General features: G+C 39.8%; 2 protein-coding genes across 3 annotated transcripts; both read left to right on the plus strand.

Annotated features, from left to right (window-relative positions):
• The first annotated feature begins 1331 nt into the window (after positions 1-1331).
• LOC117448250 (zinc finger protein 271) lies at positions 1332-5281 on the plus strand. Of its 2 annotated transcripts, none has more exons than XM_034085452.2 (2): positions 1332-1529; positions 2404-5281. In XM_034085452.2, the coding sequence occupies exon 2, from the start codon at positions 2415-2417 to the stop codon at positions 3966-3968; it is 1554 nt and encodes a 517-aa protein (XP_033941343.1). In that variant the 5' UTR covers positions 1332-1529; positions 2404-2414; the 3' UTR covers positions 3969-5281. The 2 variants fall into 2 exon arrangements, with proteins under 2 accessions (XP_033941343.1, XP_033941344.1); XM_034085453.2 differs by having other exon boundaries at positions 2407-5281.
• A 474-nt stretch (positions 5282-5755) lies between these two features.
• On the plus strand, positions 5756-8261 carry snrpg (small nuclear ribonucleoprotein polypeptide G). Its single transcript, XM_034085271.2, has 4 exons — positions 5756-5880; positions 6083-6105; positions 6598-6722; positions 8055-8261. Exons 1-4 carry the CDS (start codon positions 5849-5851, stop codon positions 8103-8105), a joined length of 231 nt encoding a protein of 76 aa, XP_033941162.1. The 5' UTR covers positions 5756-5848; the 3' UTR covers positions 8106-8261.
• Positions 8262-15570: the final 7309 nt, after the last annotated feature.

Consider the following 15570-nt stretch of genomic DNA (forward strand, 5'->3'; position numbering starts at 1 on the left):
GCCGTCACTCAATGTGACCACGCCCTAATTTATGCAAAAACGTTAAGACCTAATATAAATAAAAGGGTCGTGTTAGAAAACAATTCACTCACAGATCCATAATCATGAAGGTGGAATCTAACTATATCGATAATAAAAATGTATGGAGCCAGGGGTAGAAACATGTTTTTTTCTGCTGTAAAGTTGGGCATTTTAACATGGGGTCTATGGAAATTGCTCCTTTCTGCAGCCATCGCCTATCGGCCAATATATGAACTGCAGTGTGTGGCACTTCCGTATTGGCGTCCCAGCTATTCCCCAGAGTTTGCCCCTTGGTTAGCACATTTCACCTCTTCTTTCACACACACATACGGGTATTGGGCCGAGTGCGACACCGTACTTCCGGTATCCACCATTTCACTCGAGGTGCAAGCAGAATATCATAGTCTATTGCCTTAATCAATATCTAGTCAACTCTAAAATACCACATATATGCAATGGCATGATAATATTATTTTGACAAGTGAGGTATTCACCTGGTGTTTCCAGAAATTAGACGTAGATGCAGCCAAAATCGACGAAGGCCACTTTCAAGGTTCGTTTTTCCATACATCTGCAGGCAGTCTTGTAAAGGCAATCCGACAACCCACACAGCTCTAGTTTACGCTGGTAACGACCTAGAGCACACCCCTCCAGTCCAGAGATGTAATCCGAAGACATGCAGCGATTTCTTCGGTCGTTAATTCAGAAAAAAACCTAGTGCGCTCTGCCTGGCTACTTTAGCTAGCTGTTTACATTAGCACCTCCAGGATATTAGCACCTCCAGGAAAATGGCGTATTTATATATATATATATATGGCGCGCGTTGCATTGTGGGTAGCTTGTGACGTCACTGTGTGTGAAAGACTTTCTATCAGAATGAAGCTAAAAGTATTAAAAGAGGTGAACATCCCTACAAGTCTGGCCATGTTGAGAACTGTACATACACAAAAGGGGAGTTAGTCAGTTCCAGCATGCGGGTCGGCTTTACAAGGTTTCGGTGAGTAACACGAGTTTAATGTGTAACGTTAATGTCAGCTAGCTAAATTCACCTCTGGGATTTGTAGTCTTTAGTTGCGTATTTTTCATAGTCTTATATTTCAACAGTTTTAAGACAAACTGTGACTTTTTTTACATGGACATTTTTTTTTAAGATTGACAAACATCATATGTGTAATTCGTGGCACAATTCAAACGGGATCGAAAGATAATCTTTCTCTTCCCATTGACTTCAATACATACTTTTTCAGAAATAAGGTCCCATGGGGCGGAAGTAGATGGGCGTGACTTCGCCACTCTGTTGCAAGCCTGTTTGAAGTGGGCAGGTGGCGCGTGGGCCGGAAGTGACGCTGACGGCTCAGAGTTGTAATGCTGCCCATAAACTTCGGTTTCACTTCTGCAGCCATGTCGGTGTTATTTTCGGTAACGAAAGCATATGTTACCGAGACAAAACGTCTGAATCCAGCCCGTTGTGAAGATAGCCTTCGAGTTGCACCTGTCTGAGGGCCAAGGTAAGATTTTTTAAGTACCATAAGCTGCATTTCTAACACGTTTGTGCAATTAGCAAAGGGCTAACGTTAGCAAACACGAAGCTAGGCTGTAGTTGAGCTTCACCGATAGTACATTCCTGCAACGGTAACATTGAATTCTCACTATGGTTTATGGCCCTTAGCTATTAGGCTATTATTCAACTCGTGTTCTTTATTGCTGCCAAATGAAACTTAGCTAAACATTGTTGATAACATAAGCAAGGAAAAGGAACAAGCTAGTAGCTTCCCCTTTCCTACAAAACTTCACACACGTTAGCTGTCTCACTTCACTGTCAGGCAAGAGCAGCTTCAATTTCTTTATTTTTAATGCTGCATGCTTTAGCCTTTTCTTAGGGCTCTTGTATTGTTCTGATTTCTGAGGTTCTGACGACTTCAACTACTTCTCACAATTGTAATATATAGATATATATATATAATCCAAAGTTAGTATATTTCTGTTTCATGATGAAATTGTGCTGAGTATTCTAATTTATTCAGTATTCTTTCCGTTGTGTATTATTAAAATACTCTAGTGATATATGTCTTTCTACTGTGAGTTTGTATATATTTTCTGTTATGGTTCATTTGTATTATATTATTTATCTCATTACGTATTTTAGATATTTTTACCTCCTGTATATTGCTTGACAAAATCATTTCCCACTTTGGGGCGAATAAGACAAGATAAGATGGACCTTTATTAATCCTCGTGAGGAAATTCAGCAGTTTAAGCAGCAACAGAGTGAGAATGAAAAGCAGGACAGTACACACAAGGATAATACAATTAAAGATAAAATCAAATACAAAAAGTATATAAGTTAGTGTAATAAGGTATCTACTTCTATCTCCCCTAAAGCAGAAAGGAGGATGGATGGGGTCAGCTGGAGCACCACCCGGGCGGCGGAGTCGTTCAGCCGCTCGGGGGCGGCAGCAGACACTCTCTCCAGGCTTGCCAGCTTTATTGCACGGGCTGACACAAAACAGCACACGCAAAACAAGAGGTCCCCTTATGTCTGTCCAGAATGTGGTGAGGGCTTCCTTTATGGGACAGAACTGTTGCAACACCAGGAACTAAAACATGCATTACCCAAGCCTCACCGGTGTCCGTCCTGTGGGCAGGAGTTCTCCCTAAAGTCGTCCTTGCAGCTACATAAGTGCAATCATGATGCTTCCCCATGTGAGGTTTGTCATGGAGAGTCACAGCTGGGCGCTCCGTGCCCTACATGTAGGACCCTCAGCTCAGATCCTGGCAGGCCGCAGGACAACTCGCCTCACCGCCAGACTCACATGCTGGATGGTAGCCCTTACGCATGTGCCCCGTGTGGGTGGGGCTTTAATCAGAAGCAGGCTCTGCTGCACCATCAGCAAGCTGGGTGTAGTGAACCACCTTCCCCTTCAGACGTAGTTGATGCAATTAGCCTTCCAGAGGTTTCCCCACCAGTTTCTGAGGAAGACTCTGCCTGCTCTGACTCTTCAGACACCCATTGGCCTGTCAGCAGAGCGGTTAATGGTTGTCAATTCTGTTCGAAAATGTTCCACACAGAGGCTGGACTGCAGCGCCATAAACAGACTAACCATGCAGAGAAGCTGCTGAAGCCTCCTCGGGGACAAAAGATCAAAGCTGCTGGTGGAGAAGTGAGGAAAGGAAGGAATGACAAGGTGAATGGAGATTTAATTAAAAGGCCAAAATCCAGTAGGAAACTTCTGAACTGTCGCTCTTGTGACATGGTTTTCACTAGCACCTCTAAGCTGTACGTGCACAGAAAAGAGAAACACAGCAGGGAAAAAAATATTTTGAGTGAACCAAAGCCGATCATCAGAAAGCGCAGGAGAGGAGGAGCGTATCCATGTCAGGTCTGCGGGAAAGTCTTCGTCCATCATTTGTCACTTAGGGCACATTACAAACAGCACACAGCCTCAAGCTTCCCCACAAGCCAGCCTGTAGAATGTACCACCAAAGAATTATCAGATAATGGATCAAATAAAGTAAAAAGCAGCACAACGGAACACAAGATTGTTAAAGCTGGTCGAGGGAGGCCCAGGAAAATGCCCAGGACAGAGGAAAAGGTTACTAATCCAGGGAGTTGCTCAGAAGTGCCGAAAGCCGAGGAGGAGGAGGAACTGGAGAGCGAATTTCCATGCCCCTCCTGTGCAGAGGTTTTCTCTCTGCAGTCGCAGCTGAAGGAGCATGTGGAGCTGCACCAGTCCGCCCTGAAGAGGAGGCAGTGCAGTGTCTGCACACACGAGATGGATACCTGCAAATGGCCGGGCTCAAAGCGGCAGAGGCTGTACCACTGTGTGCCGTGCCAGCAGGGCTTCTCTGCACTGGACTCTTTCCTAGAACACTGTCAGGAGCACCTGCGAGTCAGGGTGGAGGAGGACAGCATCACTGAGGGCTGCACACATCACAGCAAAGCCTGACATCTACTGTGAATGTTAGCAGAGATCCACTTTTTGCCTTGAAGGGTTTGAGAGAGTGTTGAAATCTTGTTGAATTTCTTGTTGATTCACCTGTTCATTGATTAAGCATTCATAACATCTTGTTTTATAAGACACGCCGTTGGTTTAACGTCATCCATATCAACGCTTCAAGAGAATACATTGTTAAAGGACCATACAATACTTTTTGCATGTTTCTTGGCCTTTCAATCACATATACTAATGATTGCTACATCAAATGTTTCATTTACAGTATGTAAATCAATTTGAAGAAGATGATAATTCAGTTTGGTAATTTACCTTTTCCCAGCATAAAATGCATTTAAAAATGGATCACTAGTTTGCTGTGATTATGGGACCTTAAAAAATCTCAGATTTTAATCTGCATTAGCAATATCATTTCTGAAACCAATCACAACATAAGTAAAAGTTGGCATTGCTAAAAAGATTTGTCATTAAAACATCGAGCACAAATATGAATAATTTCAGCTTTAAAATGTAATGAACACACTCTAAACCAACAGGTAATGAATAACCTGTCTAGCAAGTGGTCATACTGAAAGATTGGGGGAAAACATGCAAAAACACCTGTATGCTCCTTAATATAGTTTGTGTGTTTGAGTTTGCTATCTCCACTCTATTTTACTGTTCCTGCTGCCAGTGTTATTGTAAGCTCAGGACATTGCCAATGCAATGCCACAGATATTTTGTTTGCTAGAGACACTTTTTTACACCAAACATCTAGAGTGCTTAAGCCAAGTAAGATATATCTTGAGGTCAGCTATGTCTTTACGTTGTTTTTCTTTATTAGATTTGGCAATAATTAGTCACCAATTGGTGGGGACTCTGGTGTGTCACTGGCTGTATTGAAGCACTAGATATAAATCTAGTGCTTTGAAATCCTAAAGTACGAGATCTTTTTGAGGTTCCAACATGTGTAAGTTATTGTCTTTATCTAAAGAATAAAGTACAGTTGAATAGCTGCCATGGGAAGCCTTTCATCACAGCCTTTCTTTTTAGCTGCAATGTACTTGGGTGATATTATCTATGCAAACATATGAATGGATGGCAGCCCTTCAGTGTGTGATGCTTGATAAGTGCGCTTTGACGAATGAACAAGGATGAACATCGGTTGTTTTTGTTATTTTCTAAGATGTTTCGGCTACTGTTTTCCAAGTAATACTGTGAAAATGTAGAGAAAGATGTAATAGGTTTTAAAGCTTCTACGTTTCACGGTGTTTAGTAAATGAGGTTATGGCTCTTAATAGACAACAATTAAAACTATTCTCATTAAATATTTTGTCTGTCCTTTATACTAATGTTGTGTATACAGTCACATTTTCCTAACAATGGTAAACGTAGTTCTCATTACATGTTTGAGCTCTTTATTTTAAATTGTATGCATATGTCTGTTAGTTGCTACACTTAACAATGTTAAAAACTACACTCAGTTTAGAGCAGACACAAAGCTGAATGACTGACTGACAAGTGGGGATCAATCAGAATGAGAATACCTTTATTAGTCCCACAGAGGGGACATTTTCATTAAACCGTGTTTATTAAATAAAATGTATTTAAGTTATGTTGCAAGAAGGTTTTACATGTAGGTGATGCCTTAATTTGCAACGTTATTCAAGCTTATCTTGTGCTTTACCTGACTTTCGTTCCGACTGTTTTGTTCAGAAAATATATGAAATGAACTAGCAGGACTCTCTCCTCCCGGCCTTACGGCGGCGCTCTTAGCATTTAGTAGCGACAGGAACTTCCGGTCGCTCAGCGCACGTTTTCCTTCAGCGGTATTGTGAACGACTGAACGACGAACATTCAAACAACTGAGTCGGTTTTTAGAAAATACAGACAACATGAGCAAAGCACACCCCCCAGAGTTGAAGAAGTAAGTATTCGGGTTTGTTTAAATGAATATATAACGTATACTGTAATTTGCTGACGTTTTATTCTCTAAAATGATACCCGTGAAGTTATCCTGCTACGTTGTTTGCCAAGGAAGCTAGCTAACATTAGCTAGCCGGTCCGGATGTTAGCTTAGTTATCGTATAAAAGCATCTAACATAACTCTAATATTTTTCTTTCTACAGATTCATGGACAAGAAGCTTTCCTGTGAGTATACTCAAAAGCCAATATTCAAGCCTACTTAAATCGTTCAAATGACAGCCTTTAACCCTTGGAAAGCACTCGTTTAAAAAGTACAATCGCCGAAGAAAGAATATTAAATCATTGAAGTTGTCGTGTTTAAATAAAAATGGATATTTGTAATGTAATATATTTGCAACATAAAGTTTAAAAGTATACTTTCTAGAATGTAGTTTACAAATGATTTACTTTGCTTGTTTTGTTCATGTTGAACAAAACTGTAAAATAATTTAAACCGACTGATAATGCAAAGAGCACACAGACATAAATCCTTCTGAGCAAGAATAGAAGCAATCAACAGTTGATGGTTAAATACACTCAAAGCTTATCAAAATGTGTGCATATATAGTAAAACAAAACTGGCAACCTATAGCATCTTAAAGCTTCCCAATTAAAAACGAAAGGTTAGTGTCCCCCTTAAAATCATGCAATATTAATCATATTTATTTTGTCCTTCAGTGAAGTTGAATGGAGGCAGACATGTGCAGGGCATCCTGCGTGGGTTCGACCCCTTCATGAACCTGGTGGTGGATGACTCTCTGGAGATGGGCCCAGGTGGACAACAGAACAACATCGGCATGGTGGTCAGTATCTCAGCTTGGTGTTCTTTGTTTTTCTGATCGTCAACAAATTCTATGTAAGAACTAAGCTGTATTCAAAACCAATCTTTTCTACTACTTAGTGCAATATACTACATTTTATTTTGGTGTTATACATTTTCGTTTCCATTACGGTTTAGTAGCTGGGGCAGTAACTATAGTAACGCAGTGTAGGCGGAGCCGTGACTTCATCTTCAATGCGAACCAAAAAACCAAACATCAGCCGTTAGCTGTTAGCACTCAGAGCTCACAGCTCCTCATATCTGTTCAGAAACTAGACAAAAGTTGTTGGCCCGGAAAGAACCACGATGTTGGAAGGCCAGAAAAACTGAAACATTAGCCGAAACTACCCCTAGTGGAAACGCAAAAAAAAAAACGGGCCTCATATCATTCATAGCCTGAATTATATAACATTTTATACCTAAAAACATGGCGAAAATTGATATTTTAGGGCTGTTGACAGTATTTTCTGATTTATGTAGTGATAAACAGAGATATCCAAAATCCCTTCTGTAAACACTTTAGATTATAATATGACTACAAAATGAAATAAGAATTTTGAACCTGGCTTTATGCAATGTTCAGATTTGTGTTCCTGAAATGTATTAAAATATGCGCATATTTAATGAGAATATGGCTCATATGCATATTTAAACAACTTGTAATACAAAAAACAATTTTCTTAATCTTGTAATTAACTGGAGACATTTCTACCTGATATCTTCAAGTTAAAAAAATTACCCTATTCACCTGTAGTGTCTCGCCTTAACACGAAAAAGCATAGCAGTTCAACTTTTCTGACATGTCCACTGAAATCTGCGTTACGGCACTTTCACCTGACCATAGCAATAATATCAATATATACAAAAACGGTGGTATTAATTTAAATTCAATTAATATATAATTTCTAATGCCGACATAAACATATTTTCTCAAATATGAATATGTGCTTAAGCAGCTCTTGCAAAGAGTCATATAAGTACTCTTTAGATTAAAGTATTTTAGTAAAGAAGTAATGAATACAGGAGTTATCTAATCCTTCTGGCAAGGCAGAAAAAACACAAGTGTACTGTACTAGCATAATGTCTACACGGGGTGTAGTAAAAGCAGCACGTTATTCACAGAACCTTCACGATGTGTTCAGGGACAGTAATGAGTATCAGCAGAGAAGTCAGCTGTACATATGCAACGAACAGAGCCTAGCATATAATCTCTGTAGTTATGCAAGTAAAACTGAAGAAACTAGACTAGAAGTGTCAAAATATACTAAACAGTCTTTAATAAATAGTGTTAACTCTGTGTTCTCATGTTTCACAGGTCATCAGGGGAAACAGCATCATCATGTTGGAGGCCCTAGAGCGAGTATGAGAGGAGAAAAGAATGATCCACACACTGTTGTACTTTTTTGTTTTGAAAGAGGCAATGCGTTTGTTTCTTTGAACTGTAACATGTGTCATCTGATTTCCATGTTATGTTTTGCGAGTGAGATATTGATCTTGTGAATAAACCAGTTTTTCTTTGTAAGTTGTCTGTTTAGTTAACTAATTACAGAGTATTAACACCAAGTCACAGCCTGAAGCCAATGTCAAATGTTCTTTATTCATGGTACTGTAGATTATGTTTCTGTTCAGGATAATATCAACCCGGCATTAATCATGAGAATTAGGTCAACAATTGCATTGGTTGAATGTTTGGCAATTAAAAATCACATACAGGTACAATCCCATGAAGCCCCCTCCAGCAAAGTTGTTTAACTTTAAAAGTCAGAGCCAGCTCCAGAACAGCTGATAGCACTTTTGCACAAGATCCTTCATAATGCTTGTTTCCAGTGCAATGATTAACGGTCTCTGTCTGAGGTGGGCTCCTCTCAACAGAAACACCTCCAGGTGTCCTCTCAGTTGACATTGAGCAGTAGCTGCAGGACAGCCACACTGCTTTCTCAATACATTCTGTGTCTGGATATTAAATAACAAATATATAATAGTCCTTTTTTTAAACCTGAATAAAATGTGTATATATAGATGTATTAACAGTTGGCAGTTATGGAAGTGGACACAGATATAATAATCCTATATAGGCTGAGTGTTCCCATAATCCTGCTTTTGTGAATAAATATAAGATAGAAATAAGCACACGCTCTATGAAAAACTGTCTTATTGTATTTGGCTAAACCATGGATGAGAGACAAAACTACATGTCAACTTCTGAAGGAAACGGGTCGAGTGTGCTTTGATCAACATATATGGGGGGAAAAATGCACCTGTGACGCACTTAGTAAATATGTAATGCCGTTTAAGCCAAAATTAAATACATACATATATAAATATGCCTATGAAATAAATAAGGTTATGAAATACATTCTGAAATAAATATATATAAATGTACATTTAAATACACATTTATTTCAAGAGACTTGTATTTCCTAATGCCATATTACATTTACATTTCTTATATTCAAATGAATGGGGTGTGGTTAGCTCACTGATCCAGACCAGCGCCATATAGAGTTAAAGACTAGAATTAAACAATCCAAAATGTAAACATCTTAAATAGAGATAAAATAACATTACAAAAAGTTGAAAATATACATAGATAGCGTGAACAGTTTACCTGCCTTGTTAACATATACATGTAAGGTTAATGTTGCCTTGGTTAAAGAGCCTGTTGCTGTTTATTGCTTTGAATTATTTAAAACAAATATTATCTTCTTAAACCTGTATGGTAGTCAGGAGCATCATGGGAAGGAAGGTTTCAAAATTCTTGATTAGATACATTTCTACCATTTCTTTAATTCATGGTGGTTTCAGTAATCCCATGGTAATTGAGGACATAAGTAATCTAAATGACTAATGTAATCTGTATGACTTTCAGAAAGGACAGGAGACCGACAGGTGCCTATCAATGATTGTCAACTGACAGCACAATGAGTCAAAGGACTAGCAGCAGCATGATGATGATGATAAATGTGTTGTTTTAGGAACATCCATGTAAATACACTGAACAAAAATATAAACGCAACACTTTGTAACCCAGAGTAATGTTGTGAATTGAGTGGCCTGTGTTCGTCGTCCATAACATACACCTGCCCATACCATAACCCCACCACCACCATGGGCCACTCGATTCACAACATTCACTAACCCTACCCCTACCCCTCACACCAGGGGCCTGTACTACGAAGCTGGTTCAACCTAACCTGGATATGTTTGAGTTAGCCGGTTGGCCTAATCCAAAACATACGCGCTCTCGCTAAACGGTACTACGACGCTGGTTATCAAGTGGATCGCTCAAGCCAGCCGTTTCCTATCTAGTTAGGTGCGCGTTCACATGAAAGCGGTGGTATTTGGAGCATTCGACCAATCACAAACATGGAGAAGCGCACTGACAGCGCAGCGTCATACTTCCTGAATGAAAAGTGAACTTTATTACTAGTCAAAAATGAAGAAGTTAAACTTTAAACATCCATGACTTAAACACTTTATCCAGGATAAAAGCCACATAGCTGAACTTGCAAGGTGCATACAGCTGGCAAAAGAAAAAGTGTTTGAATGCATACATTAACAGGTTTATGATATCACTGCTAAAACACGATCTGACTTTAATTACATTTGCCTCGAGTGTTTCGTCAACTTAATGTGTTGCTTAAAATAATACTTCTGCATACAGTATGTGACACTGTGAGTGTTGCACGGCCAGATACGGCTCAGCTGACTCAGATAAGGAAATATATGATACATTATGAAGTGATATGCCGCGGACTGTACTTAATGTACTCTGATCCAGTTACTTATGTTGTGGCCGATATTTAAGTAAGCTTTCTTAACGCTAATGTTATAATAGTCAGATTGCTCTGAAGATGGGAGGTGCATGATATTCTATTAATGTTCACGTTCACACAGTCGGTGATTTTTGCCGGCCGTCTTTCCTGCAGCTTTTCTGTATTTCCTTTCTCCTGTAATATGACTTGATCGCTTTAAACTCCGCACACTGAGCTCTGATTGGTCAGCAGGCAGTGCTTTCACTGAGTTGAGCTCTTAGCCTGCAACCTAACCTGGTCCCGACCAGGTTAGCCGCTAAGCATAAGTTACCATGGAGATCTAGCCTGCTAAAAAGAGAATCAGCTTCGTAGGACCGGAAAGCCGGAGTTTCCCCTGAATTTAGCCGGCTAAGCGAAAATCCTGCTTCGTAGTATACCCCCCAGATACTGCCTGGTTTTCGGACCCCCCCAGACCCCTTCAATAAAGCAATAATGCATGTTTCAGAGTGGCCTTTTATTGTGGCCAGCCTAAGGCACACCTGTGCGATAATCATGCTGTCTAATCAGCATCTTGATATGCCACACCTGTGAGGTGGGATGGATTATCTCGGCAAAGGAGAAGTGCTCACTATCACACATTGTTTCAGATTTGTGAACAATATTTGAGAGAAATGGTTATTTTGTGTTTATAGAAAATGTTTTAGTTCTTTGAGTTCATCTCATGAAAAATGGGAGCAAATACAAAAGTGTTGCATTTATATTTTTGTTCAGTGTAAATGGAATTCAATAAACATTGAATAGCATATCATGCCGTTTGTCTGTGCCTTTTCCTCCGTGTTGTCCTGGCATATAGTCTCCCCCATGGTTTGCTGTGCTGCCTGGGGATGCTCCAATTGCTCAGAGAATGGAGTATGAACGTACGGTTTCCCCACTGACACAGAGAGGAAGAAAGAATGTCTGGCTCAAGTCAGCAGGAGCAATTTAACTATCACAAAAGACAACAACAGCAACACAATATGTGAGGTGATCATATTTTTCACAAAACGAAGACCACACCATTGAGAAGCTTAACGTCTGTTTAATAAAAAGAAGGAACAGGAAGAGGCTTGCAAAACTCTGGGAGTTGAGACTCGGGTGCAGGGTGAGGGTCTCATTGCAGATCTTCAGGCAGATCCTGGGGTTCTTGTGCTGAGAGAGGGAGACAGGAGAAAGGGTTAGATACATCTAGCAACCTATAGGATGGGACATTGCTGACCTATTTTAAACGTACCTTGTGTTTTCACTCTCACTTAAGTCCCTCTCCCTTTGCCATCAATCCAAAATCAGCTGAGCTGCACCATAATACAGACAGGTAATAATCAACAGAATCACAAGGACATTATATGACTCTGCTAAAAACACTCACCCATAAGTTACGTTTTAGTTTACTGTTCGGAAGTCTCAAATATCCACTCTAAATCTATATAGCGATGTATCACAAAAATAGCTCTCTTCTTTATTGTGTAACGTTAACTATAATATACTAGCTTGAACTCCAAAATGGATATCTTCATTTCACCACCTCCACCCACTACAATCACACGCCCCAATGTTATATTTAACTAATATGTAACTCCCTCCACCCCGGATAAAAGCACGTTAAGACGCCCCTTTTCTCTAATTCCACAACGTTGGAGGAAATAACATTAGGAGAACGGATTAATAGGCTGTTCATGGTTAACGTGTTTTGCTAAATTTTCCGGTATCCTAGCCTAATCTGTTTAGTTGTCCAGTTGTAAATTAATTAAAATATTTTCATATATCATATCATTAAATTAGAAAGCTGACAAAATCATATTGCTTGCCGCTTGGTTAAAACCTTTTAACTTTAGCCATGGATGCACAATAAGAACAGACCCATATCGCCTTACTGCCATCCCACGGAGCTGTAATAATGGATATATTGCACATGTTTGCTGTAATTCATCATTTGTAAAATATTTTACTACATGGGCTGTATGATTAAATCTTGTACCGTAAATGTTGTATTAAATAAAGTTAATATTACCGACGTAGATTAACGTCCCTGTAGCTTCTTATTGCACTAAGAAGCTTATTGCACTGTATATATATATATATATATACATATGTATATATATATATATATACATATGTATATATATATATATATATATATATATATATATACATATGTATATATATATATATATATATATATATATAAAAAAACAAAAAGGCATATCTGAGAAGTGATCAGGACGAACAGAAAGAGGAAAAGGAAAAGAGAGTTCACTGAAGAGACCAAGAGGGTCAGAGCAGGGGGAAAAGAGAGTTCACTGAAGAGACCAGGAGGGTCAGAGCAGGGGGAAAAGAGAGTTCACTGAAGAGACCAGGAGGGTCAGAGCAGGAGGAAGCCAGGAGGAGATGAAGACATTAGTGAAGAAGAAGAAATGTATGTGAGGAATATCTTTATTCCTCACATACATTTCTTCTTCTTCACTAATGTCTTCATCTCCTCCTGGCTTCCTCCTTGCTTTCTGAAGTATCAGAAAAAGGGACTGAGGCAGGGATCAGGAGGCAGATGAAAGTCCAGCTGGACCACATGGTATGTTCTAATTCATGTTAGGGCATGAATTAACAATAAATAGGTTATATACAGTATAAAATACCACGTACTGTCCGCCCTCCCATGCCACCCTGGCATGACCTCTTGCCCCCCCTTTGGAGGTATGTCTTCATAAGCTTGAGTTTTTAAAAGCTTCTCTCAGCAGACGCAACTGTAACAGGAAGAGTTACTGCAATGCGGAGGGCAATCCAAAGATTTGGGTACAGTTCCTGTAACTCTTTTTCATGGAGAAATGACAACATCTCCAGAGCAGTTTTTGGAGTGGCAGCTTTGGGAGGTTGATGATCTCCTGCTGGATCTGAGGTGATGCTGGTTGATGGTGGGGTACTGGGTGCTTCCTCTGTGCCTCCCTTTTTCATAAATGTCAGCAATGACCCTGTAAATGCAGACAATAAATCCATCATTCAAGCAGACTTAAGATATGTTTTGATCTACAGAATGAATATAGTGAAAATAGCCGGAGAACTGCGCCGAGAACTGTGCACAGCAGCTGAGGTCCTCTGGGCGGGGCCCCGTGCGCAAGGCGGGGCCCCATGCAGCCTGCGTGATTGGCCTGTATAGAGAGGGGCGGACCTGTACATATATACATGGGCGTAGGAAGCATCCTGAATGTGGAGGGGACATTTTTAACGGGGGGTGTGGGGGTCCTCCTCCACGGGGAAAAAATAGATTTCCTGTATTCTGGTGCATTTTAACAGGTGGTCCTCTAGCATGAGGAAAATGATGGGTACATTTTGTAATTTCATCCAGTAGTAAAGAAAGGAAACATATTTGATTATTAATTCAGAGCCGTCTTTGAATTAATAAAAATCAGTTTAAATGCCCATTTTTTGTACATTTATATACAACAATAAATATGTGTGAGTGCATTGAGAGATATTGTTGTGGAGAGTCATTTATATATAAATCGCAAAATACATTTGTGAATCCTTCTGTGAGCATTTATTAATATTGAGACTGATCTGACTCCATACCGATGTTAAGTGCACCTAGGAATGGTATCATTGACTTACACATTCAAATAAATGTTGCTCTTCTGTCTATATTGGTCACATGATGCCCCTTGACTGAAATGTTTCCTGTTCAATATCCCCACTAATTTCCTTAACATTCTGGGATGAGAGTCCACATCACAATTTACTCTAAACTGTCATTTCCCTTTCATCATTCACCTCAGCAATGAACCTCTCTCCACTGTCCCTGTGTTCTGCCTCTGACTCACTCTCAAGGGCCTAGATGTCAAGAGAGGTGGTGAAGTGTTTGTTTGTTTGTTTGTAGCCTTTATTTAACCAGGTGAAAGCCCCTTGAGATCAAAAGATCTCTTTTTCAAGGGTGACCTGCAGATTCAAGGGTGACCTGCAGAAGAAGTGATAATTATTTATTGAGCAGTATACTCTTTCACATTGAATTACAAGTCATACTGAATGTAAATACAACTGACTCTAAAGTAAGTCCCAGTCTGTAACATTGGACATTTTGAAGACTCAAAGTCCCAAGCAATAGGTAGAATATTAGCTGTAATGTGCACAGAAAATAAACAGTTAACTGAAGACTGGGATGGAAAGGGCCTATAAGCACTCAGTAAAACATAAACACACACAAAAAGCTTCTGAATGATAAGAAGTATAATTAAAACATAATGCACATTACCATTTTGAGAGAGAGTAAGTTAAAGAACTAAGAAAATAATCTCTTATCGAACTGAGGCTCCAGTAAAACACACTGACTGCATCTCTACATGGACATCATGGAGTTGACATGAGCACAGAGAGATCGGGTTATTCATGTTCCCTGTTTACATGATAAATACTAGTGTAACGTCCGAGGTGTTAAGGCTTCAAAGATATTTCTGTGTAACAAAAACGCAGGAACTTAGTACTTTTTGGAGCGTCCCAGATAGCGCCTCCGTTTATTATTGTACAGTCACACCACGCTCTCCTTCACCACACCAGGGGGGTATACTGCGAAGCAGGATTTTCGCTTAGCCGGCTAAATTCAGGGAAAACTCCGGCTTTCCGGTCCTACGAAGCTGGTTCTCTTTTTAGCAGGCTAGATCTCCATGGTAATATATGCTAAGCAGCTAACCTGGTCGGGACCAGGTTAGGTTGCAGGCTAAGAGCTCAACTCAGTGAAAGCACCGCCTGCTGACCAATCAGAGCTCAGTGTGCGGAGTTTAAAGCGATCAAGTCATATTACAGGAGAAAGGAAATACAGAAAAGCTGCCGTTGCAGGAAAGACGGCCGGCAAAAATCACCGACTGTGTGAACGTGAACATTAATAGAATATCACCTCCCATCTTCAGACCAATCTGACTATTATAACATTAGCGTTAAGAAAGCTTACTTAAATATCGGCCACAACATAAGTAACCGGATCAGAGTACATTAAGTACAGTCCGCGGCATATCACTTCATAATGTATCATATATTTTATTATCTGAGTCAGCTGAG

This window comes from Pseudochaenichthys georgianus, chromosome 6 (assembly GCF_902827115.2).
Source record: "Pseudochaenichthys georgianus chromosome 6, fPseGeo1.2, whole genome shotgun sequence".
NCBI lineage: Eukaryota > Metazoa > Chordata > Actinopteri > Perciformes > Channichthyidae > Pseudochaenichthys > Pseudochaenichthys georgianus.